We start from the raw sequence: 25,506 nt of genomic DNA, 5'->3' as shown, positions 1-25,506 counted from the left end.
CACTGTGATGATTTCCTGAGACCCTGCCCCAACACAGAAGTGTCTGAGCACCCAGTGGGTAGCAGGCTAGACTTGGTATATCTGGGAATATTTGCTGAGTGACCTCAGACCCAGCACTGGCACCAAGTGTGAATGTGAATTAATCTAGTGAGCACCACTTGCCTCTATCTGGTGATTCACTGTGAACCTACTTCATGCAACTCAAGGCTAGAGGCTATTTCAGTGACTTAGCCTAATGGGCATTTGGCAAGTGGAAGCAAATGGAGGTGGATTTCAGGGTGCTTTGCTCCTTTTGCTGACCTCCCCCTGGGCCTGGTGTTAGTAAAAGTCAGCCTTGGTGCACAGCTTGGTTGTTCCTGCACACACCCAGGCCCAGTAGAGGCAGCCACAAACTATGGATCACTTTGTAGCTCTGAACAGGTTTCCAGGGACTGTCACAAGCATCATCTGACATTGACCTGCACCAGATTCCCCCCCAAGAGGCCCAGAAACATCACACCTAGTGACCAGCTTCAGACAACATCAGAGCAAAAGACAATAAACTTCACAAGTGGCACATCCAAAGGGAGATCTCGGCAGGCACTAAACCCTGCTGAGGCAAGTTCCACTTCATGTGGTCAACACCTGCATAGCAGCTCACAAGCCATGGTCAGGGTTGAGCCTCACAGCCAGCCAGTCTGAGGGTAGATTCCATGCACAAAAGGGCCAATAGCAATCAAGACTCAATTACAACAGGAGGGTCCACATAACCCACACAAGGGACATTCCTGGAGTACCCAGATTAGGTGATCAAGGAGACTGTGCCACTGAACCCTAAGGACACCTACTGCATAAGGTCACTTACCAAGACTGGGATTCGTAGCAGATCTATCTAATACATAGAAACAAACACAAAGATGCAGCCCAAATGGGGAGACAAAGAAACATGCCCCAAATAAATGAATAGGAGTAATCTCTAGAAAAAGAGCTAAATAAAATGGAGGCAAGAAATTTATCAGATATAGAGTTCAAAGTAATGGTTATAAGGATGCTCAATAGCATGAAAAATGACATAGAAACCATAAAAGAAGACCAGTTGGAAATGAATACAACATCTGAAATGAAGAATACACTGGAAAGAATAAACAGTAGATTGCATGAAGCAGAGGATTGAATCAGCGTTTTGGAAGACAAAGTAAAAAAACCACAGCAGTCAATCAGAGAAGCAAAAAGCAAAAAGAATTTAAAATAATAATTTAAGGGACCTTTGGGACAACATGAAGCATAACAACATCTTCACCATAGAGGTACCAGAGGGAGAAGAAAGAGGGTAAAGGATCAACAATCTATTTGAAGAAATAATGACCCAAAACTTCCCTAACCAGGTAAAGGAAAAAGACACACAAGTCCAGGAAGCACAGAGATTCACAAACAAGGTGAACCTAAAGAGGCCCACACCAAGACATATCATAATTACAATGCAAAAGATTAAAGGTAAAGAGAGAATCTTAAAAGCAGCAAAAGAAAGACAGTAACCTGCGAGGGAGCTCAAATAAGACTGTCACTTGATTTCTCAACAGAAATATTTCAAGCCAGAAGGGACTGCCATTAAATATTCAAAGTGATGAAAAGTAAGAACATATAAGCAAGACTACTTTACCCAGCAAGGCGAGCATTTAAAATTGAAGGAGAAATAAAGAGTTCCCAGACAAGAAAAAGCTAAAGGAGTTTGTTACCACTAAGCCAGTATTATAAGAAATGTTAAAGGGTCTGCTTTAAGAAGAAGAAGGGGGAGGAAGGAGGAGGAGGAGGCTGATGAGGAGGAACAGAGGAACATACTTAAAAGAATAAAATCACAATAAATACGTACCTATCAATAATCACTTTAAATGTAAATGCTGTATTTGCTCCAATCAAAAGACACAGGATAGCTAAATGGGTAAGAAAACAAGACCCATATATATATATGCTATCTACAAGAGGCCATTTCATTTACAAAATGAAAGATACACACAGACTAAAAGTAAATGGATTGAAAAAGATATTTCATGCAAATGGAAATGAATAAAAAGCTGGGGCAGCAATACTTATATTTGACAAAATAGACTTCAAAACAAGGGCCATAAGAAGAGACAAAGCAGGACACTACATAATGATAAAGGGAGCAATCCAACAAGAGGCTATAACCTTTGTAAACATTTACGCATCCAACATAGGAGCACCTATATATGTAAAGCAAATATTAATGGACACAAAGGGAGAGACAGAAAGTAATACAGTCATGATAGGGGATTTTAACACCCCATTAACATCAATGGATAGATCTTCCCGACAGAAAATCAACAAGAAAACAGTGGCAGTAAATAATATACTGGATCAAATAGACTTAATTGATATTTTCACAGCATTTCACTCCAAAGCAGCAGAATATTCATTCTTTTTAAGTGTACATTGAACATTTTATAGGATAGACCACATGTTAGGACATAAAACAAACCTCAATAAATTTAAGAAGATTGAAATCATATCAAGCATCTTCTCTGACCGTAAAGGTATGAAACTAGAAATCAATCATAAGAAAAAAAAGAAAAACACACAAAGACATGGAGGCTAAATATCCTTTTAATCTCCAATCCAAGGCTCATTTTCCTGCCTGTCCTCTGGATCCCACCTCCTCTGATCTTCTGGGGGAACTCAATCAAATGATTATTCCACTTGCTCTCTCCTTTATTTTCAACCACTCCTTCTCAGCTGACTCCTTCCTTTTATTTAGTAAATGTACTCTAATCTCTCCTATCTTGAAACAAAGAACCAAATCTCTCAACCTTCCCTTCCCTTCCTGATAACACTGTCACTCTCTCATCACACCCAACTTGCTGCAAGAGTTGTTCATGTTTTCTCCTTTACTTCCCACTCACTCCTCAATCCAATTAATTCTAGCTCCCCCCACACACACACTGAAACTATTTTCTGTAAGTTTATCACTCCCTCACCCCCAATGGATTTACAGCTTAGAATCCGCAGACCAGCCAAATCCAGCATGGCAATCACTTTTACCTTACGGTGATCCCTAGCCTCATTATATGCTCATTGTAATATATATAAAACAGAAAGCCCATAAAAGGTCACAAAAGGGCCCACAGAGCCCTTCTGAGAAGTCTCTGCCCTTCTCCCGTAGAAAAGTCCTGAATATTCCTCACCTTTATTGAATGCACTACCCCTAGATTAAATGAGCCTCAATAAAAGAAATAAATACTACTAGGGAGGGGCTGCTCTCTCTGTGTCCACTTTGTCTCACTTCACTGATAAACTCACTTTCACTTTAAACTTTATACTGGCTCTCATTTGAATTCTTTCCTGCCCAAACTAAGAACACACAGTTGGTTGTGGACCTTGGGGTCCTGGGACCCCTGGAGCTCCTGCATCAATATGGAGGAAGGGAGGAGATCAGGGATGTTAATGGTTTTGGTGATAGAAGTTGAACAAGTTATCTTCTGGTGTCTTCTATTTTTTCTGTGTAGGAGGGGATGAAGTCATATCATAAGAGAGAGAAGACAAGGAAGAAAGATGCGGGGTGGGGGGTTCAGGAGAACGGAGGAAAATTGAAACTGTTCTTGTAAAAATCAAGGAACAAAGTTGATATGAGATGAGATGTAGCATTCCTCATCTTCATTAAGAGCTCAATGACAATTTTCTCCACCTGTTGGGGACAAAGTGTCTCTCAAAATGTTTAGTAAGTAGTTTGTCAAATATACTCATCTTCATTTGAAATAAAATTGCTTTTATCATAGAAGCAACATTTACATGAGAATAACCAGTTCTGGTGGTCACAAAATTCCACAGTTGAAATTTCAATCTGGATATGACCTTGATAATCTCTGAAGAGATCTTTAACAAAGGAAAAGAAGTGTATGAAATTGCAATGTTAAGTTGAAGTACATTGTGATTCATTATTTCAAATTCATTTTTGGTAATTCCTGGATATACAAGGTAGAATAGTGTGGTATACACACTCTCAGAATAAATCCTTGTATTACAAGTGTTTAAATCAGATTCAATAACATGTGAAAAGAACAAAAATATGAAACAGTAGTTTATAAAGGCCTGAAAAGTGAACAGTCAAAAAGGCAACTTTGTTCTTTGATCATTTTGTAAAGGGGCAATCTTTTTTTTTTTAAAGTATTGCCAACAATTTCTTCTCTAGAAAAGAGACATAAATGGATAACCCTTGGTAATTTCTACATCAGAAATGATGAGGCTCTCATTTGATTTGTAAATGCCTCTCAGGAAAAGTTAAAAATACACAGAAGAACCAATGAAAGTTTATATAGAAAATGCCTATTAATAGTATTGCAAAATTAAAGAAACATACTTTTCGAAAAAGCAATGAATTAAGAGGTAAGGGACCTAGATTATTTAAATTGCCTCCCCCACAGGTCTCCTCTCATGGATGTGAACTTGAACAGTTCTCTTCTTCATCGCTGAACCTTAGCTTTTTTCATCAGAAAACGAAGGTTACTCTTATATATCTACGACTAAATTAGAAATGCTCTTCAGTAAAAAAGCAGCCTCAATTCACTTAGGTTTCACATGGTGCCAATTTTTTTCTAAAAAGATAAGTTTTTTCATAAGTACAATAAAAGACCCTTTGGGAACTTCCAGGAGCAGGGATTTCCAGCAGCGATATCCTTGGATGTAAGGAGGCTAATATTAAAACTATTCTTCTACTTTTTCTGTATCTTTTGGTATTGCTAACCCAAGAGGTAACTAATCTCCAGTTAAAATACCCACAGCAATAACACAGAATCTTCCAGACGTACACTATAAGATGTATCAAGGGATGTCTGTTAGCATAACCTCCCAAGTATATATAGCTTGCTGACTCCTACTAATCATAGCAGCAAAGTACATCAGTGTTTTTGAAGAATTCCATTATGGCTTTGTCTATATATAAATCCAGTTTTATAAAATTCAGTTTGTGTCCTTTAGTTATGTGCAAATGTATATGCGTGTACTTATAAGTGCACACATTTGTTTTGCTTTGTACTCTGACACCAAACGAGCAATTTGACAAAAAAAATTCATCTTCAAACCAGCTATTTTGTCATATAAAAGTTAAAAATAATAAAATGAGTGTCTACAAGATAACAATGATTGAACTTACAAAAATTGTAAACCATCATAGTCCTCCCCAAAAAGACTTATATTGAAAGACCTTCTTCGAGGAGTGTTTTTCCTAAAATCTAGTTTATGCACTGGTCACTAGGTGTGAAAACATAATCCCATGAGGAGGTGCTGTGTCATTTTCTAATACTATCACATGTTTGGCCAGTGATGTGTCTAGTATATCTACAATAAAAATAAAAAAATCAACACCAAAGTAATTAGTCTATTTTTACAGAGCTGGCTCTATTTTCCTCTACATAGGAGAGGACTTAAACACTACAGGAATAAGGAATGGTTTTAATTAAGGCATCCTGTAAACTTTTCCTGCATGTTCTTTCTTATTAACACTCCACATTTCCCAAATATTCCATTAGAAAATGTGGTTCCTACTCCCACTTCCAGCCCAGTGGGATGATTCTAAGTGTCCCTTACTTCTTCCAATTTATCTCTCCCACTGAAAGTTGAGCAGCACAGTGGAAAACTATCTGGGAGCCACAGAATTGACAGGAGAAATCCACTGTGTGCTATGTGCTGGTGGTAAAATTACAATGAAAGGGTTTCATGTTTCCTGATTTTTGCCCAGCTTTAATGGACTTATTTTTCATTTGATAGCTATATATTCCAGAATGGAACATAATACAGTTCGGACAGCATCCTGTGGGACAATGTGACTAGACATAAGTCATGAAAAGGAAGTGGGGTTAAGACCACTGGCCTCAGACCACTGGAGGAAGTGAGATGTTGGCGCAGACAGAAGCTGTCAGCTGCCCCCAGTTCCTGAAGCACTGAGTTGAAGGATGCTTGGAGGAGAAGTTGACAGGAGTAAATGCTAGTGTCTCTTAAACTCTACACGGCCATTAAGAGACGACCTTCATCAAGATATGCCCTCTGGGGAAATATGAAATGGAGAAAAATGATCATAGGGCAAGAAAGCTGAAAAATGCTAACTTCTGCAGAAATCGCAGGAATTGAGTTCTGTGTGCACTTACTGAGTAGTGAAGCAGCACATTTGTTCAATCTAATTTCTAGACATCAGTCATTGTTATGCAAACAGCTAAACACTATTATTTACAAATAGCTATAGAGATTATAACTCATTCCCATTTTTTATAGTAGAGTTCTCCAAATGGCTGGGCTCTAATTGCAAAACAAAGAAAAGGAAGTGTTGGCTTTACGATTAATTCTCATAAGTAGATTAGGAATTATATTAAAACACAGCAAAATGAACATTATAAAATCCAAAAAAATGAAAATATTGCTACAGTAATGATACTACAGAAATATAAACTTCCAGATATCAGAGCAGGAGGGTGAGGAAGGAGGTCCCCAGAGGCCACTTGAAGAGATTCCTGCCCTGGTCTCTGGCCTGTGTTTAAAAACTAAGGGGTACTTGGTAGGCCCTTCAGGTCAACACTTCTACTCCATCCTGTTCTAGTCCCTTCATCCATAATTTGAAATTGCCACTGGGCTAAGGCAATATACTCATAATTCCTTGGCAAAATGAGCATCTGCTAGGGAAGGACCATGCAGTTAATCGCTACTTCTCTGGAGCAGATCAGTTTGTCACATCTTTTCTAAAATGCAGCTAGTTGAGAAGAGCAGCCTAAGCACACAGCTCCAGAGGGCGAACTTCAAGACATCAGGGTCTGGGCCTGGGCCGGGGGTGGGGGGACTGCCAGCAATGGGAGCTGGTGCTGCAGGGTGAAGTTTGGGGGACCAGAGCTTTTGCTTCAGGCACACACAGGACAGGCTTAGACTGGAGGCATGGACCCTTCACCCCTGGGAACTTATCCTGACTCAGCAGAACCTAACTCTAGGGAGGAAGTAGGCCTGATTCCCAGAATGCAGGCGTAGGAACCCTGATTTCATGAAGCACACCCCTCCCTGCCACACACCCCAAAGGTACGCAGACAGGCTCTTCACACTGGAGTATGCAGACCAGGCAACACATAGCTTTCAAGGTGTATGTGGACCTGGAGAGAGTTCAGCATCCGAAGGGGGAGATTTGGGCCCACTGGATGTTGTGAATTCAGACAGCTTGTAGAATCAGACGTCAGGAGCGATGATACTACAAATCCTATCCAAGCCCTGAGACTAAGCGATGAAGGGCTGCAGGGTCTCTAAAGGTTATGGGATTTTATTCTCTTATATACTTCAGTTTGGAAAACACAAGTTATTCCCTCCAATACAAACTTACTAATTTTGCCTGAACATTTTTAAATTTATAAGGCAAAGGTTCTACTAGTATTTTAAAAACTTGAGGCATGCCAATTCGATTTTTGTAGCAGGCACTTTTTACAAAAGAAGGCTTTAGAGTGATTTCTTTTTAAGATAAGAAAAGGGAGGCACAGGTAATTTAAACTGTAAATAGCAGAGTTGGGATTCAAACCCAAGTAGTCAGATTATAGAGCCTAAATTTTTTGTGGTGGTTGTTTTTGATTGTTTGCTCTTTACTATGCTAGTGAGTTAGAGTATATTTTTGCTGTTTCCAAAGTACAAGCATGCCATTTCATAACATACTTTCTATCCTAAAGTGTGAAATGATTATCTTATACAAGCACCTGGTATAGAGTTGAAACCATCCCAGGGATTTAGGAAACACTTATTTGTATTTCCCTTCTTAGAATGAAATCTGTTTGTCTCCTCTCTATGAAAGTCAGTGTTTATCTTGAGAGGAGATCCTTTTATTGTATTTTCATAGCTTCAGTTAATGCTCAGACTTAGAGTTACAAACAGCATGATAATATTTATAATTTAAGCACTCTAAATATCAGGCATTTCCAGTTTGAGGACACAAATCACTCAGAAGTAACCAGTGGACACCTGATGGGAATTCCTGATGCTCTGGAGAAACAGAGGTGTCCAGGGACACCAAGAGCCATGCCCATGAGAATTCCTCTAGGGAACTTCTTAACTGATGGGGACTATTTAGAGGCACTGAAACAGCTGTCTGACTGTGAACTTGGATTTGCATAGAGGAAAGCAGCACCATGGAAATGTTTCTACAATCAAATTTTGGTTTTCTGATGGACCTGAGGTCTTCAAGAGAGCCAGACTGGAGCTATACATAATAGGTCACCTGAGATAAAATCAGCATTCCAGAAGAATGTTGCATCTTGGCCAACCAGATGCAGCCAGGAAGCTGGGCCTTGATATTGGGAAGTGATTAGTAGTTCCATGAACAGGTTGAGGCTGCCTTTGACCATGCCCAATATAGGTTCTTCCCATCTCCATGCCCCTCCCTTTACATTCAAACAGCCCTGCTTCCCCAGTGTTCACAGAACCACATGCAGCCTTCCATGTGAACCTGGAGGCCAATGGTCCAGAAGCTCCATGGACTGCAAATGAGCAGGAGAAAGTCATGGTCAGCAGAGGAGAAGCACTGGCAGAGCCGCAATCCTACAGGAGGCTGGGGAGCTATGAGCTGCAGCCCTGGTCATCTGCTTGTACCTCTCACACTCAGCGGGTCCTTAGAGAGAATAATTAGGGAGGTGGCTCCTACGATGAGTCTGGACTACCTGCCAAGCAAGGCAGTACAATGGGAACTAGATATTTCAGATTTATGGTAGTTATGTAAGCATACTTATATATATATATATATATATATATATATATATATATATATATATATATATATATATATATATATATTTTCACTGGCCGCCAGGTAAACTCCCCAAAAATTTGTATTTCACATTCATTTAAATAGAGATATGCTGAAGATATGATGCTAGATATCATGTTTAGATTGACCTTTTAGGTAAGGCATTGGGAAAAAGATTTGGGAAACAAGTGTCCACTGAACATGGTATTTATTTCAGTGGAATTAAAATATATTGTCTAGACTGCTGCTTCATGTAAACAATTAGTTTTGCCTTGTTATTGGTGCACGTGGCTGCAATTTTAGTGAATATCAACATCTTAATGAATTGAAATTGAATGAGATCTGATTATGAGGGAAGTCGAGATAGACATTATGAGTAAAAATTATTAAAATGGAAAGTGTTTATATTCACAATGTGTTTGTTAATTGTTTTTCTGTCACAATACAATCACAATAATGACACATATAAGTCACAGTATTTGGTGAATAAGCATTAGAAAATTTGATCCTAAAATAATATTTTACCATTAAATATTTTTCTTCAAAGCTATTAAAATCTTTTATGTTGGGAAATATCAATGCTACGCTAAGTGTGTCAGCATTTGTAAGTGCTTTGAAGATGAAGAATGCACTCATAGGCCAAAATCTCCTTTAAAAGGGAAAAACGGATTTCTCTATCTTTTGAATTTGACTTTACAAACAACTTTTAAGAGGTTTAACAAAAAACTTTCCATAAAACATAACACCCATGTTACTGTTACTACTAATGGCAATAAATGGGCTTTTGATGTGTGATCCCATAATCTCATAAAAGTGACTTTTTATAACTCATAAACCACTTTCCATTCTTCAGGTGTAAGCATATCTCACATAAGAAAAAATGTGCGGGATCCAAAAACTTTATGGTTCTAGAAAAACTTTGTCTATACATAATAAAGAGAAAGAAAATGTATACAACCACCCAAATGCTGAAAAACTTTCTGTAATGGTTTGGGTTTTGTTTAGGGGGGCAAGGGAGGGCTGGATTATTTTTGGTCTTGATTTATTGAACCCACTGCCATACACTCCACCTGATTTTGAATGTGTAAGTGGCTCATGGTTGCTATTACAGGATAGATAATAACCAATAATCAGGGTTAGGAGTTCTGGGTCTACTCCTTAATAAACAGGCAGCGTGTTACATACCTTATCTAATTCCTTAATCTCTTTAAAATACGAACATTTATCTCATTTGCATCCTGAAGTAATAGTGGAAAATCATGTAGGAATATCTATCTAGGAGGAGTTCAACACAAAGCTCTACTACAGCTAGCGTGGTTCCCATGGAACAGGGACTTATCTTAGAGATGAGGTCCAAATGAAAGCTTTTTTGTCCCATTTCCACTTCTTTGTAATCAGTAAATGTAAACTGGGTCAAAGAAGCAGTAGTAAAGTCAATTCTACTCTCTGCGGTCATGAAAATGAGATACAATCTCTTTATCAATGTAAAATAATTTATCATAACTTATTTTGCCAAATACGTCTTGAATACATTTATTCACTCATTGAACATTTATTGATGGTACACTAGGTAACAAGCACAGTTCTAGGGAATGGGTACATGGAGATAAAAGCTACAATTCTGTTACTGTCCTCAAAAAGCTTCAATATTCAGGTTAAGTACATTAATAGAGGAATATGCTGTGGCCAGTGTGGCTCGGTTGGTTGAGTGCCATCCCGAGCACCAGAAGGTAGCTGGCCCATTCGATTCCTGGTCAGGACACATACCCAGGTTGAGGGTTCGATCCCCAGTTGGGGCATGTGGTATAAGAGGCAACTGATCCGTGTTTCTTTCTCACATTGATGTCTCTCTCTCCCCCTCGCTAATGAGTTTGGGTTTTATGCTAAGAGAAAAGGAAACAGCTGTATTAAAACTCTTTACAAACAGAGAATATGACCTAAAATAGTATGCTTTTTAGAGCTTTACCTCTGACATTATTATGAAGGATGGGTCTCATAGTAGGTCATTGTAAGATGCTATACGAGAAACAAGGACCCAGCCCAAGGCAGTGATGTGGGCATGAGAGTGGAGAAGACTTGGTGACCTTTTGAATGAAAGTAGCAAAGGAAGGGAACACAATGAGTAATTTGGGGCCATCCTGGTGTTACTCACAATGATAGGAAACATGGAAATAAGCGCGATTGTGCTGAGCATTAACAGTTGGAAGCTTGTGGACTATCCAATGACTCCTGGGTAACTGTAATGATAGAACTGGAGTTCAGGAGAATATCCGAGATGGAAATACGGTTTAGGAATCTTTGGTCTGTAGGTCTGAATATTATCATGCAGGAAGACTGTATAGAGAAAAAAGAAGAAAAGACCAAGGACACATAAATTCTAGAGAGCACTAACCATTAAATAATACTCAGAGGCAGGCCTGAGAGTAGAAACTGAGGAATGGCTAGTGAGTAATGCAGGAAATGCTAGGAAGTAGTGGTTATGCATGGAAATCAGAGAGAATTTTCAAAACTTAGAAAGAGGCCAAATTAGATAAACACTGTAAATATTTATTGGTAAGAAGAAGATGATAGCTAGTCACCTTCCTTATGCTCAAAAGCAGGATGACAGGATGAAGACTGGAATTGGTAAGGAAGCAGATGGGAAACAAAGAAGAGATGCTGAACGTGGATAATGCATCCCAGAATTCTTACAAGATGCGTGTCAGTGTGTGGTCTCCAACAGAGGATACAATTCCATGGTGCTAGGAATGTATGATCTCCAATGTACATATACATATGCCTTAAATGCCAAAGACGCAGACAGGTTTGTCCTAGTGCCTTAAACTCTCTTTGTCAGTTAGCTTTATGAATCCTTTCATATCGCTATAGCCATTCTTACATTACAAGGCATTTTAATGAGAAGTGAAAATATAGCTAATCGGCAAGGCATTTGGGCTGTGAATCTGCCAATCAGATTCGAAGGACTTTGCCGCTGAGTTGATGGATAGTTGTGGTCTCTTGCAAGCCCAGCCCTGCTGCCCTTCAGTTCACAATAGTAGTGAAGTCTGTTTGAGATAGTAGTCTGTTTGAGGGCATGCAGGCTCCTGGGGAACAACCTGAGTTTGGGATAAATGAGTTCTGTTGAAGTTCATTCTGGAAGTGGCTTAAATGTCTCACATGGGTGCCAAGAAGAAATTAAATGCAAAAAGAGGAGACCAGAAATATCACCGTTGTTTTTATTTATTCAGTGTATTTATTTAATCTTTAGTAGCTTTTATGCCAGGCTCTGCTCCCAGATGTTAGGCTGGACAGGATCTGCAATAGATGCAGTAGTAAACAAAACAGACAAATATCTATGCCTTCAAGAAGTTTATATTTTAATGGGTAGAGGAAGAATCACAATAAACAAAACAAATACATAAAATATTGGGTATGGTATGTGGTAAAAGATGTCTGTAGGAAGAAAGACATAGTAGGGAAAAGATATTGGGATTTTTTTAGGGGGTGAAATATTAAATAGGATAGTCAGTAGGGCCTCGCTGAGAGTAACATTTGAATAAAAACTAAAACTGAAGGATTAACCCATAGATACCTGGAGAAAGTGTGTTTCAGGCAAAGAAAAAAAGCAAAACATATGAAGTAGGCAAGTGTCTGGCATCTTGAAACAGAAAGGAGACCAGTATAGCAGAAAAGTAAGAAAAAAGAGGAGAGTACTGAGAGATGATAGAGAGATAATGGGAAGAGAGATTATAGTAGGACTTGGGCCATTGTAAGGACTGTGTTGAGTGATTTTGAACAGAAAAAACTGATTCTGGAATTTTAAGGGACTCTTCATTGAGAAAAGACAGCTTAATCTTAAGAATAACGTATCATTTTTCTATCAACCTACCCTTTTTTTGACAGTGATGCTTGTACAAATGACCTCTCTGATTCTTTATCCCATCAGAGACCCTTCCTTCTCAAAGACAAAGAGAAACTGACTTCACCTCTCTGAGAATGGAGCGCATCTTCAAGAGATACATTGAAGGCCGCCTCTGTGCCATCCAGAAATACTGACAGTGAGAACAATGAGGAAATTTCAAAGAACCTTTTCCAGAGCTAGAGGAGAAGTAATGCGCTCAAATCAGTTGTCTGTTGTTGTTTTTTTAAGCAAAACATTCACTAGAGAAAATAAAGCTTTCACATGGGAATTTTTAAGATATCACAAGACCTCCACTTCTTTGCAATGAAAATACTACCAAATAAATATCATCTCCTGAAACAGAACATAATTCTTTGGGCAAAGAAAGAGAAAAAACACTGAAGAAAATAAGCTATCTGTGGATCCATATTATTGGGGTAGCTTTTAGTCGCCACCATGAATATTCTTTTTTTTTTTTAAGTTTTGTTTAAAATATTACAGATGTCCCCTTTTCTCCCCATTGACCCATTCCACTCTGCCCCAGCCCCCTCCCCAGTTCCTCTCCAAACCACTGTCCGTGACCTTGAGTTATGAATATACGCATATAAGTTCTTTGGTTAATTTCTCCCCCTCCACCCCCCACCCCCCTCCATCCCTCTGAGATCCGTAAGTCTGATCCATGCTTCCATGTCATTGAATCATTTCTGTTCATCAGTTTATTAAGTTCTTTAGATTCCACATATAAGTGAGATTATGTGATGTTTGTCTTTCTCTGCCTGGCTTATTTCACTTAGCATAATATCCTCCAGGTCCCTCCATACTGTCCCAAACGGTATGGACTACATCAAACTAAAAAGCTTCTGCACAGCAAAAGAAATCAGCCTCAAAATACAAAGGAACCCCACGGTCTGGGAGAACATATTTGCCAAGGATGTATCTGATAAGGGGCTAATTTCCAAAGTGTACAAAGAACTCATACTACTAGCAAGAGGAAGACAAACAACCCAATTAAGAAATGGGCAAAGGACCTGAATAGACACTTCTCCAAAGAGGACATACAGATGGCCAAGAGACATATGGGAAAATGCTCAATGTCACCAATCATCAGAGAGACGCAAATTAAAACTACAATGAGGTATCACTTCACACCTGTCAGGATGGCTGCCATCAACAAATCAACAAACAACTTGTGCAGGCGAGGGTGTGGAGAAAGGGGAACCCTAGTACACTGCTGGTGGGAATGCAGACTGGTGCAACCACTATGGAAAACAGTATGGAGATTCCTCAAAAAATTAAAAATGGAGCTGCCTTTTGACCCAGTGATTCCCACTTCTAGGAATATATCTTAAGAAACCTGAAACACTAATCAGAAAGAATATATGCACCCCTATGTTCATAGCAGCACAGTTTACAATAGCTAAGATCTGGAAACAGCCCAAGTGCCCATCAGTGGATGAGTGGATAAAAAAGCTGTGGGACATTTACACCATGGAATACTACGCAGCTATAAAGAAGAAGAAGGATTTTGTACCCTTTGGGACAGTATGGATGGACCTGGGGAAAATTATGCTAAGCGAAATAAATCAGGCAGAGAAAGACAAACATCACATAATTTCACTTACATGTGGAATCTAAAGAACTTAATAAACTGATGAACAGAATAGATTCAATGACATGGAAGCATGGATCAGACTGACGAATGTCAGAGGGATGGAGGAGGGCAGATGGGTGGAGGGGGAGAGAGTAACCAAAGAATTTATATGCATATATGCACAACCCAAGGACACGGACAATGGTGGGGAGAGGGACTGGGGAGGGGGAGGGGATGGGGTGGAAAGGGGCCTTGGGGAGGAAAAGGGACATCTGTAATATTTTACAAAACAAAACAAAAAAAAGCTGTGGGACATTTACACCATGGAATACTATGCAGCTGTAAAGAAGAAGGATCTCATACTGTTTGAATAATCTTGAAGTGGTCTTTTCAACTGAAGTTTATGTATTACACTGGTTCACGGAAATGGTAAAGAATGAGACGGTTAAGGAAACATAATTTGTCACCACTAACTCAATGGTGGCCCCACCTACCAGAACCAGTGTATGATTGTGTAAATATGCAGTCACAGGACTAGAAACCTGGGTTTTCATCCTGACTATGCTGTTACCTAGCGTTTTACTATTTAAAATAAATAATTTACTATCTACCATTGACTGGATCTTAGTTTTCTCACCTGTATAGTAAGCAGTTGGGTGGACAGCAAATATAACTCTTCTTGTTCAGGGTTTCTATGAAAATCAGCTCCATGGATAGAGTTGAGACCAGGTTCTCAAACAAGCTCCATGTTCAGTAATTTGTTAGGATTATCTTACCCAGAGATGATAACTACACAGCACTGTACTTCATATCCCCTTTCTGTTCCCATGGACATTACAAATAGACCACAATACATAGCCCTATTGAGTCAATCAGAACTCAGGGAGGGTCAGAGTCTAAATACAACTTTATTTTTACATAATGACTCAGACAATCATGACCAAATAATTAGAGATGGTGCTCAAATTGAAAACAATTTGCTACCTTATCATTAGGAGAATGACTATATTGAAGTCAACAGTTCCTAGTATAGCTGTGAAGAGCACTCGCATCCTGTCAGCCAATTTTTCCCATCCCTAAAGGGTTCTAATATGTCATCAGTTCCGCCAGCATAAAGTAGTTGCTGGTATCCTGGGCATACCCCAAATGGATCAATTAGCTTTCAGTCAAAGGGGCCTGAATATATAGCATTCATTTTCTTCTTTATAAAGCCCACTTGCATCCTGAGAGGAGAGCCTTCTGTAAAAGCAACAAACTCAGACATTCAACAAGTATAGGAATCAGGGACTTCTTGATCTCTGTGCTCCCACCCACTCACTTTCTTATTACCTACATCTATAGTGGCTTAGAATAGGAAATCTGTGTTTGTTTCAGTTCTAATGAAAAGTCCTAACAATGTTATTAGAGAACTGTGATGGATTTTAATCTGATGACAGCTTGTGACCCACAAATTGCTGTTTAAAATTAAAATGCATTGAAAATGAGACTGGCAAGACAACTACAATATTAAACTTGCAATCTGCTGTAAAAAACACCTATCGAAAGAACCATATTAAATATGAATATAATTAATTTCTATATAGCATCTTGCAACTGAAACCTGAAAAAAAAATAGCCCTTCAATACACTGCCTTATTAAATTCAAATTAGTTGAAAAATCTTTTTTCTTTTTCAAATTGAGAAGTCAAAATAGAGATGGATTGGTTTGTCTTTGGTAATACACCCTTTGGCTGAGCTCCAGGTAGAATCTAGTGCTACAGACTTTCAGATATCTCTTTTGATGAACAAAAGTCCTCTATTTACATTATCCCAAATGCTCATCTATAATAAATGCAGAAATGTTTTCCACCTCCTTAATTTTAAGTTTATTTATAACTTTTATGGTATAATTACTCAAGATATATTAAATGTGATCTTTAGAATTGTTTATACATTAGTTTAAAAAAAATAACCACACTGATATTTTTGATAGATCAGCTAATTCATTTCTAAACTTGGTAAGAATTGAGGCGCTTTTTCTGGTAGTGAATGTTTGCATTAGTGTTATCATTAAACATTAATATAAATAAAACTCAACCCAATGTATATATTTTCATCCCATATTTCAACATTAAAGAATTGCATGTGGTAATAAAAGGATTCACTACAGCTGTTTGCAAATAATTTAATGACCAAGTCGTAGCTATTTCTAGTTTTCAAAAGGTGCCAAAGAACTATTTAATTTTCCACAATATAACATCATAACAATTAACATGTGTACCTAATTATAGCCTTAATGTTCCTATACATTGCTTGTTCCAGAGATTCACAATACACTAAAATAGCATTAGCTAGAAATAAGAAAGTACCATATTTCACTCTCATTATTGCACATAGAAAAAGACTCACCCACTCTTTTTAAAAGATACCATAAGAATTGTAATTTCACAACCATTATTTTTATTCATTACCCATGGAACATAGTACATACTCAATAAATGTTAGCTGAAAGAATGAATGCATGTGTGATTGGATGACAAGCAAACTCAGGGAAAACACCTAGTCCTTGGTCACTACAGGACTACTGCATGGACAACTGCTGTCGCAGTAGGATTTCTAAAATCCCTCTGCCATATTCTGTTTTGGCTCACGTGCGTGCAAAGGTGATAAAGGAGTCAGTCCAGCAAGACCTTGCATTACATAGAAGCTGCATCTATCCAAAAAAGCAGGGCCATTGCATATGATTTCACCAGGTACTTCCTAAGCTTTGCTTTCATAGGAAACCTGATATTGGTTCTGATATCAAATATGTTTATATTTAGGAGCAGTCTCACTGTGACTCTTGGCTAGATCTCATCAATTCCTTCCCAGGGACAGTGCCTACCCCGGGGTTGTCAGCTTCGAAACTGTGATTGTATTTTTGTTCAGTGCCCTAGGACGCTGACCATGATGCTGAAAGAGAAGACAGGTTCCTATTTTAAACCTTTCCTTCCTCTTATTGGTTTAGAAAATTCGAGCGACAAGAGCAGGGGCCAGAGGAGCCCGGGGCGGCATCCTTAACGTGAACCCGTCTTTGGATCTTGGGAGCGGAGATGTGGTCCGCCAGGTTACAGCCAGCGTGTCCCCCTGAGCTCCCGCTACACCCGCAGACCTGACTGACAGAGCCGCTGCAGTAGAAACGGTGACTCGAGCAGGATGGCTCGTCTGCCTCCCGAAAACGCGGGCGGCCAGCGCACAGCCTGGAAGCGGGGTCGGGAAGTCTGGGCGGAGGGGAGGGGAAGGGGCAGCCAACCTGTACCACGCTGCAAATGTTCACCACGACTCGTACGGGGTCAGGAAAAACCCAGGGCTGATTTTCGCTTAAGTTTTGGGCCCCAGCCTTCCAACAGGTGCACGGCCGCCGGGCCCCTTCCCCGCCGGCGCCGTCCTGCGGGGCCGCGCTCCGGCTTTCCCGCGAGGCAGGCTCTGCCTAGAGTCCGTGCGCCGGTGCCGTTTCCTCCCGGTCTCGCCGCAGCTCCGCCCCGCCCCGCCCGCCCGCAGCCCCTTACCTGCGGCGCGCAGACCGAGGAGCAGGCACAGCGCCGGGAAGCCCAGCGCCCCCCGCATGGTGTCTGCCCTGCGAGTCGCCGCGACCCCACTTCAGGAAAAGTGGTGTCAGAAAGAGCCGCCGCCGCAGGGCGTGCGGGCGCCGAGATTCATCCGCGGGTCCTGGGCGCGCGGCGCCCGCAGAGAGCCGCCGGGCTGCGCCTCCTTAAGAGACCGGCGAGGGAGCGGAGTCGGGGGCGGCTGCGAGCGGGGCGGGGCGGCGCGGGGCCCGGGCGCTCCCGCACGGCGCGTGCTCCGCCCTCTGGAAGCCCCGCAGCGGCCGCGGCGGCGGAGAGGGCGGGGGGACTCCCGCGCCCGCCCCGGAGCGGCTCGGCCCGCGCAGCGCGAGCAGCAGCCAGACGCGCGGCGGCTACTGAGCATGCCCGGCGCTGGCCCCGCGCCCCGGGGCTTCGAAATGAAATTCCGCGTCTCCGGGTCTTAGCGGCCGCTGCGAGCCAGCCGTGGTTGGGGGGGTGGTTGCCCAAAACCTGGCGGGGGCGCGGGGGGTGGGTCTAGATGAGGGCGTGACCCGGGGGAACTAGAGGAGAGAGCGCAGGAGGAAAGTGGCGCCCTCAGGAGCCACCCTGCTCCTTCCCCAAGTCTGGGTTTACGCGGGGCAGGGCGCACTGCGGGGAGCTGACCTTCACGGGGCGCAGGTGACCAGCCTCCGGGGTGCCTCCTGGACTAGAGTGGAGGCGCCTTCTGCAGCCGAGCACCCTGGGGGCCTGGGGAAGCGTAAATGGGTCTCCTGGGGGTGCCTCGTGCTAACAGCTTTCCATTTTTGTACCTCTTTCCGCTGCAGCTCATTCCCTGGCAGGTGTGCTCAGTGGTTAGAACCTCGGCCCCTGCGCTGAAGACTCGAGGGTTCAATTCCTGGTCCAGGGCACCTGCCTCTAAGGGCATGGGGGATCCACGTGTCCGATGTGTCTCTTTCTCTCTCTACCCGCCCCCCCCCACACACACACACTTTCAACAACAAAAAATTAATGGAAAAATAACCTTGGGTAAGGATTTAAAAACACACACACCTGTTTAATCCCTGTCTTTAAACTTTCTCCTGACTGAAGTTCAAAGTCTATAACTATAATGATAGGGAAAAAAGTAAGGCCATACTTTTAGACGAGTAGGATATATCCACGTAATTGGAGAAACGAAAGCACCTTTTTGTTTTTTGGAGATACCTTTAGTCTCCATTTTTCTTTCTAAGGTGATAGGTAACAGAATCACTTCTGTCACCGGGCTCCTCCGGTCCAGCTCTGCCTCTCACTGCAACAGTCTGTCTGTATAGGTGTCACCCCTCCCCCATCTAAGACTTTGCAGCGTGGAGATCCTTGTGTGAGTCTATTGGCTAATCACTCCTAATCCTGAAGTCCCTGGCCAGGCTTCTCTACTGTATCCGAGGAGCTCTCTGCCTCTGTGTCTTCATGGGATGCTGTTGCCCCTCCCCCAGTGGCCTCCACTTGCATCATCACCACACTCAAGCTTAGCAAGGTCTAACTTTGTCTCACTTTCCAAAAAGCTCCGGCATAAGTCCAGGTTACAGTGATGCTTCTCTTTCACACATGAGTGTATACACAGCATTGGCTCAGCGTTGCCTTATATATTTTTACACATATTCATTTATCTGTGGTTTGTCTTCCAACACAGCTGAAGGCATCGTAAGAACCTCGGCATCTTTCTCTCACTTAAATCGAACAAAGCTGTTCTAGGCAAATAAAAGGTACTAATAAGTGCTTATTGAATCGAACTGCATATCCCACTCAATGCTTTCTTCTTCCACCCACTGTGAATTGGGACAGCTAATGGGAAATATACTGCTCACAAGAGCTTAAACTAGGCAGGATCTCATAGGATCTGAAAGCCTGGGGCATATCTTTTTATAATTTATTTCACTCCAACACTGAGAGAAGAGGCCGGGAACTGCCCTCGGATGGCTGGGAGAAGGAGAGAATGAGATGTATCTTTAATACCTAGCCAGGTCTTCCTTGCTGAAAACAGATGTGCAGGTTTCTTCTCCCCGCTCCTTCACGTCCTCACTTGGGTATGTCATGCTCCATTTCTGTGGCACTACCATTTCACCCCAAACCATCCTAAACTGCAATCTCTTCCCCTACTCTGAATTCACATTCTCCTAATCTCCTTTTCCCATAGAATATATCACTTTCTAACATACCAGAAGAACTTCTTATTAAATGTATCCTATTGTCTGTTTCCCTGCCCTGCCCCACCCCACTTTCTACAGTGGAATCCCATCTTCAAGGGCAGAGATATTTGACGGTTGTGTTCACTTATGTATCCAAATGATCAGAACAGTGCCCTCTCACAAAACAGGTGCTCAAAAGAATAAATTAAAAGTAATTAGTTGGTAAAGTTCAATACTGACCATTAACCTGGCTCTTTGGAATTCCTATGAAACAGATATTTGAGGTAATTTATTTAGTTGTGCTTAAAGCTTAGAGCAGAATCCCTTCTCTTCTAACATTTGGTGGTAGAATTTTTGCAGGGTTTGGAGTTAGAGGGAAATAACCATAGTAATGGGTGTGCTTCACTTATTTTCTTCCTTCTTAAAAAAACAAATTCCCAGACTTTAAGGAGGAAATGCACGTATAGTAATGAAATGCTGCAGCAGCACCCTGAACACCTTGCTTTCCTACAGGTAACTCCAAAATTTGTGGGGGGGACAGTACTTTTAAAGTTTCAAATAATATAATTGGCAGTGACTTAGCCAACAAGCAGTCAGTAAGCTATTTATTTTGCCCAGGTGTGCAGGTTAGCTGAATTATTAACTGTGCCTGAAAATCTCCTTAACAGCAAAATTTTCCAGTTTCTAATTTGACTAAATGTAGGGCTTAAATAGTTCAGCATGGTAAAAATAACCTGGAGTGAGCTGTAATTTTGGTAACTGGACATTCATTATTAATTTACATGAAAAAAGATAAAGGAGCAAGAAAAGTTCATATTCTTTGGTGAGTCAATCTAATATGCTTCCAATGGATTTGACCTCATGACATGTGAAGTCAAAGGACAAAAAATGAATTAGCTGATTAGTGAAAAAGTCAACCCCTTAACGTTTGAGAAATATTCCCTGTGGGTCCATAGATGTTGCTTTTCCTTGACATTATAATCTAATATGAGTGAAGGCGATTTGTGTTACAGAGAAGAAGCTTGGTTAAAACACTAATTTGACTAAATGTAGGGCTTAAATAGTTCAGCATGGTAAAACTAGGGTTTAGAAAAGTTAGTTCAAATTCAGAGAAGCATGGAAATTATGAGAGAGCTATGCAAATTTGTACTGGCCTACAGAGCTGTGGCCTAAAGGAAATCATTTACATTTTGAAAGATAAATAAAAAATTCATATCATATGGACTTTTCCTTCCCAGCAAATGTGTAACCTCTCTCTCATGAGGTGAGATTCAGGGAGAATTTCTACAGGAGAGAGCCTCAAGCCAAATTCAACTGTTAGGAGCCTCCACATTAACTTGTCTATAAATGGAGGAATGTTATTCATGTTGGCCATTCTTTCTTAGGACACTTTAAATAAAGAAATTGGATCTGTTGACTGTTATAGTTTTCTATTTATTTCTATTATTATTTAAATATGGGAACAAATATTGACTGAGTGCTTCCTATGTGCCAGGTTCTGCTCTAAGCACATGGATGTCTAATTTAAACTTTATAATATCCTTACAAGGAAGCACTATCATGATCTCATTTTAGAGATGGGACAACTGAGGCACAGAGAATCAACTTGCTCAAAATCACATAGTAAGTAATCAACCAAAAGGTAAGTTGGGAGAGTTAGAATACACATTTGATAAAGTATCAAATCTTCATAATACTCATATAATAAATATGCATATTGTCAGTTGTAGCTGGCTCCCTAGAACTAGGTCAGGACCAGGACAGAAGATACTGACCCAAGACCTGGCAGTAAAGCTCTGTGGTGAGAAACATCCACAGGAGATTGTCTCCAAGAGGATGGGACCTTGCTTATGGCCATGGACTCTGGGATCTGGCACCTTGTGAACAAAGAGAGCAAGTCAAATCATGCTCGGAAGAATCATGTTAGAAGAATGCTTAAAACAAAGTAGAGCAGAATAGAGGAAATCATCTCTTCCATGGAGTATGGGGGCAGAGGTGAGGATGGCAAGAAGCTGCTGGTGGACAGTAAATGAGCGGAGCCTGGCTGGGTAAGTAGTTTTGAACAGCCCTACCTGATGAGAGAGGCCATGGAACTGTGTGGGCCAGTGGAAGAGACATGAAATAGTGAAATGGATTCAAAGACCTTCCAACCATGTACAAAAACAATAGGTGACAGTGACCAATGCCTTGTTGAGATTTGTGTAGTGCTTACCCTGTCCCATCCTTTCTGGAGCTACTTTATCAATCCCAAAGTTGGTTTCCTTTTGTCTCAACAATATCTATGTGTAAGAGGGGGAAAGAGTAATAATTTATTTTTACAAAGTAAAAGAATTGATGTGAATTAAACCATTTTATAATGGAATATTTCAGAATAAAAAAAGAAGAAATTGGAAATTCATAGGTGGAGATATCATGTATAGCTATGTGGATTCATCATTACTTTTTAAAGCATTTTTCCAGCCATAACAAGGAAGAATAATCTACCCTTTGGTATGAGCATAAATGGAAGGAAACAGTGAAATGACAAAGGACACTAAGAATAAGGAGGAAAAGCTCTAAAATTTATAAAATATAAAGAGCTCTGTGAGGAATTATTTTCCTTTTGTGATGGAGGAAGAGAGTGGTGATGAGGCTAGTAATTTGCCCATGGTCATGCAGCTGGCAACTGGTGAAGCTGGCATCAGAACTCAGACTGGTGACTCCACTTAACACTAAGCTGTCAATCACTGTGTTGCACAGCCTCTCTGATCTGTGGAGGGACTTATTTCAAAGACTTAAATGGAGAATGTGTTTTTAACCCAAGAAAAAGACTTCAAAATGGTTAATGACAAAGTTTACAACTTAACACAGCTCTACTTTTGTTAAAATGTATATGTTTGAAGTGTTTGATACAAACATACACAATTACAGCAATATGTATTTTTGTTTCTTTTTTATCGATTTGAGAGAGAGGGAAGGGGGGTCAGGGAGAAAGGGAGAGAGAGAGGGAGAGAGGGACATGGATTTGTCGTCCCACTTATTTATGCATTCATTGGTTGCTTCTTGTTTGTGCCCTGACCTGGGATCAAACCCACAACCTTGGTGTATTGGAATGATGCAACTGAGCCGCCTGGCCAGGGACAGCAATAAGTATTCTAAGAAAAAAAAGTTAGGTACCCAAATAAGATATATATTTTTCTATACATCTGTGAAATACGCAGTCCTAGCCAAATACGAAATATCAAAGACAGAGGCTGTGTGTGGGTATCTATAGATTCTGCTATCAGTCCATCATTAAAATTTTATTCAAAATGCAGTGCACACTCCTCGGAGCTGCGTGCCGTGCTGCCATCTCCTCCGGCTCGGGAAAGCTCAGGTCCGTCCGCGATGTCGGTGATAGATGTGCAGGCCCGGACTCCCTGCATTAGCGCTCGTCCATCCCAAGACGTTAATCAGCCTGCACTTCCGCCGCCCATCGCCCGAGCGGCTCCCGGACGTGCGGGCCCTCTCTTACGGCTCGGGCCAGCTAGTTGAAGGCAGGCAGGTACGTTTTCTGCAATGCTTGGTCATTCTTTTAGATTTCCTTGAATGAGGCCACTTTGGCACAACTCATTCACTCAACAGCCCGAGACACTAAGAATATCCTGGGAGTGTATCTGTGGCTTGATTCGATCAGTTGATCTCACTCCATTTCTGTTACTTTAATTTCTCACATAACTATAAGATGCTGTAAAAGAACATCTTCCAAATATGGGCCTTTATGCCTCTCTGACTGCTCACTGTTTGAAATGAAAAGTCATGGCTCAATGCTTCTATCTTATACTTCCTTCTTTCACTCATTCTTGCAGCTGTATTTCTACAATCGGGAGGGCATAGTTTATCAGTCTGTGTTTTGGAGTTGAGAAACATGATTAGGTGAAAATACTCCTTTGTGAAAGACCTGTACCTCTACAACATAGAAAGAAATCTTACTAAAAATGACCACTGGCTATAACACGACCACTGATATATTCAAATGCCTAAGCAGCAACCTGCCTATGACAGAATCTGTGTGTGCTGGGGTCACAGTAGTGTCTTTGTTCAGTGAATATGTCAGGAAATATTATTCGAAGTCAAATTACCCTAGGGTATGTTATATTACATAGATTCCAAAAACAATGGAATAATCTGCTGATATTTCATTAATATATCATTTGATTTCAAATTATTAAGCAAATATTTATATATGATGAGCCAGGAAGTATTTTTAGTACTTGGGATTTAGTATTGAATAAAATAGGCAAAGATTTTTACCCTCAAGGAGCTTGCATTCTCAGAGGAAGAAACATACATTTAACAGTAAATATAAGAAATAAGTAAGTTATGTAGTTGGTGGAAGTTAACAACTCCTATGGGAAAATGAAAAAGTAGATAAAAGTAAGGGAAATTAGGGGAATGGGACTAGGGAGAAAACGTGGGTATAAGGAGTTTGCAGAATTAATTAAGGTCTTTAGGCTAAGCCATATGGAGAAGGCAAGCATTGAGCAGAGACTTGAAGTTAGTGGAGAAGTTATCAAAGCCGATTCCTGGCTAAAACACTATCCAGAAAAAGAGAATAGCTACTGCACAGGCTCTCATGATTCCATAGATATCTTAACCAATCGGGAAAACTGCAGTCAGAAAAAAATTCCAGCACTCCTTTAAATATACTAAGCATGTACATAGAAATGCAGTTGAAAAAAATGCCAAATTAGACTAACTGAATAATTCTCCACCAAAGCTTTTTGTTAATTCAAGTTGCACTCATTTCAAGTTATAACAACACAACTGTGCAGTTCACAGACTCAGATTGTAGCTACCCAAGGCCAGCTGGTATGCTACTCAGAATTCCACTCTTAATTTCATGGGGGGTTTTGGTGTAAAATAAATGTGAGCACATAATTTGATATTTTACTCATCTTAAGAAACTTAGGAAAAAAACTTTGTGAACTGCCCCTCTATTAAATTATCAACTAAAGTCTACCCAATGTATTATAGATGAGAAATCTAAGCAAGAAAAGACTGAGAAAAATACCCCAATAGCAAGCATTTTTGTGTTCTCAACCTCCTGCTTGGCAAAGTGGCATCAAAATACTTGGGTTACATATTGTTCAAATGCTGCAGAATAAAGATTTCACAAGTTTCCTGTTCCTTAGAATAGCTTAAGCAAATAATTTTGATTATTTGTTATTTGGGGACAGAATAGAAGGTAAACTCACTTTATATTTTAATAAAATGTCTTTCTTACTTAATGCCACATGATCAGTGCCCACCAAAATACTCCTTTGTTGTTAATACAAATAGAGAGTATAAATCATCGCTCTTGCAAAGAAATCTTTTGGATCCTCTAGTCTTAGAAATACTCTAGAAAAGAAAAGAAACACTCTCGCCTGGATTTTGACTGCAGAACTAAAATGGAAATCATATTTTATATTAGGTTTGTGTCAAAAGTGATAATCACAAAGGCTGGAAAATGCACTCATTTCAAAACCAAATTCAATTACAAATTTGGAAATAAAATTAAATTTAACTATTTTTGAATCAGCCATAAACATAATTAGATTGCCCTTCAACATTCCCGC

The 25,506-nt window shown here is 40.5% G+C and overlaps 1 protein-coding gene across 1 annotated transcript in view; it reads right to left on the bottom strand.

The window, feature by feature from the left end:
- PTPRR (protein tyrosine phosphatase receptor type R) overlaps positions 1–17,822 on the bottom strand; it is a 222,690-nt gene extending 204,868 nt beyond the window's left edge. Inside the window, exon 1 of the mRNA XM_016198918.2 lies at positions 17,748–17,822. Within this exon, the coding sequence (XP_016054404.2) occupies positions 17,748–17,805 (58 nt within the window). The 5' untranslated portion in view covers positions 17,806–17,822. The remainder of the gene's footprint in view (positions 1–17,747) is intronic.
- Between the last annotated feature and the right edge of the window lie 7,684 nt (positions 17,823–25,506).

Source organism: Miniopterus natalensis, chromosome 2, assembly GCF_054644295.1.
Source record: "Miniopterus natalensis isolate mMinNat1 chromosome 2, mMinNat1.hap1, whole genome shotgun sequence".
Lineage (NCBI taxonomy): Eukaryota > Metazoa > Chordata > Mammalia > Chiroptera > Miniopteridae > Miniopterus > Miniopterus natalensis.
This window is presented reverse-complemented; position numbering and strand designations above follow the sequence as displayed.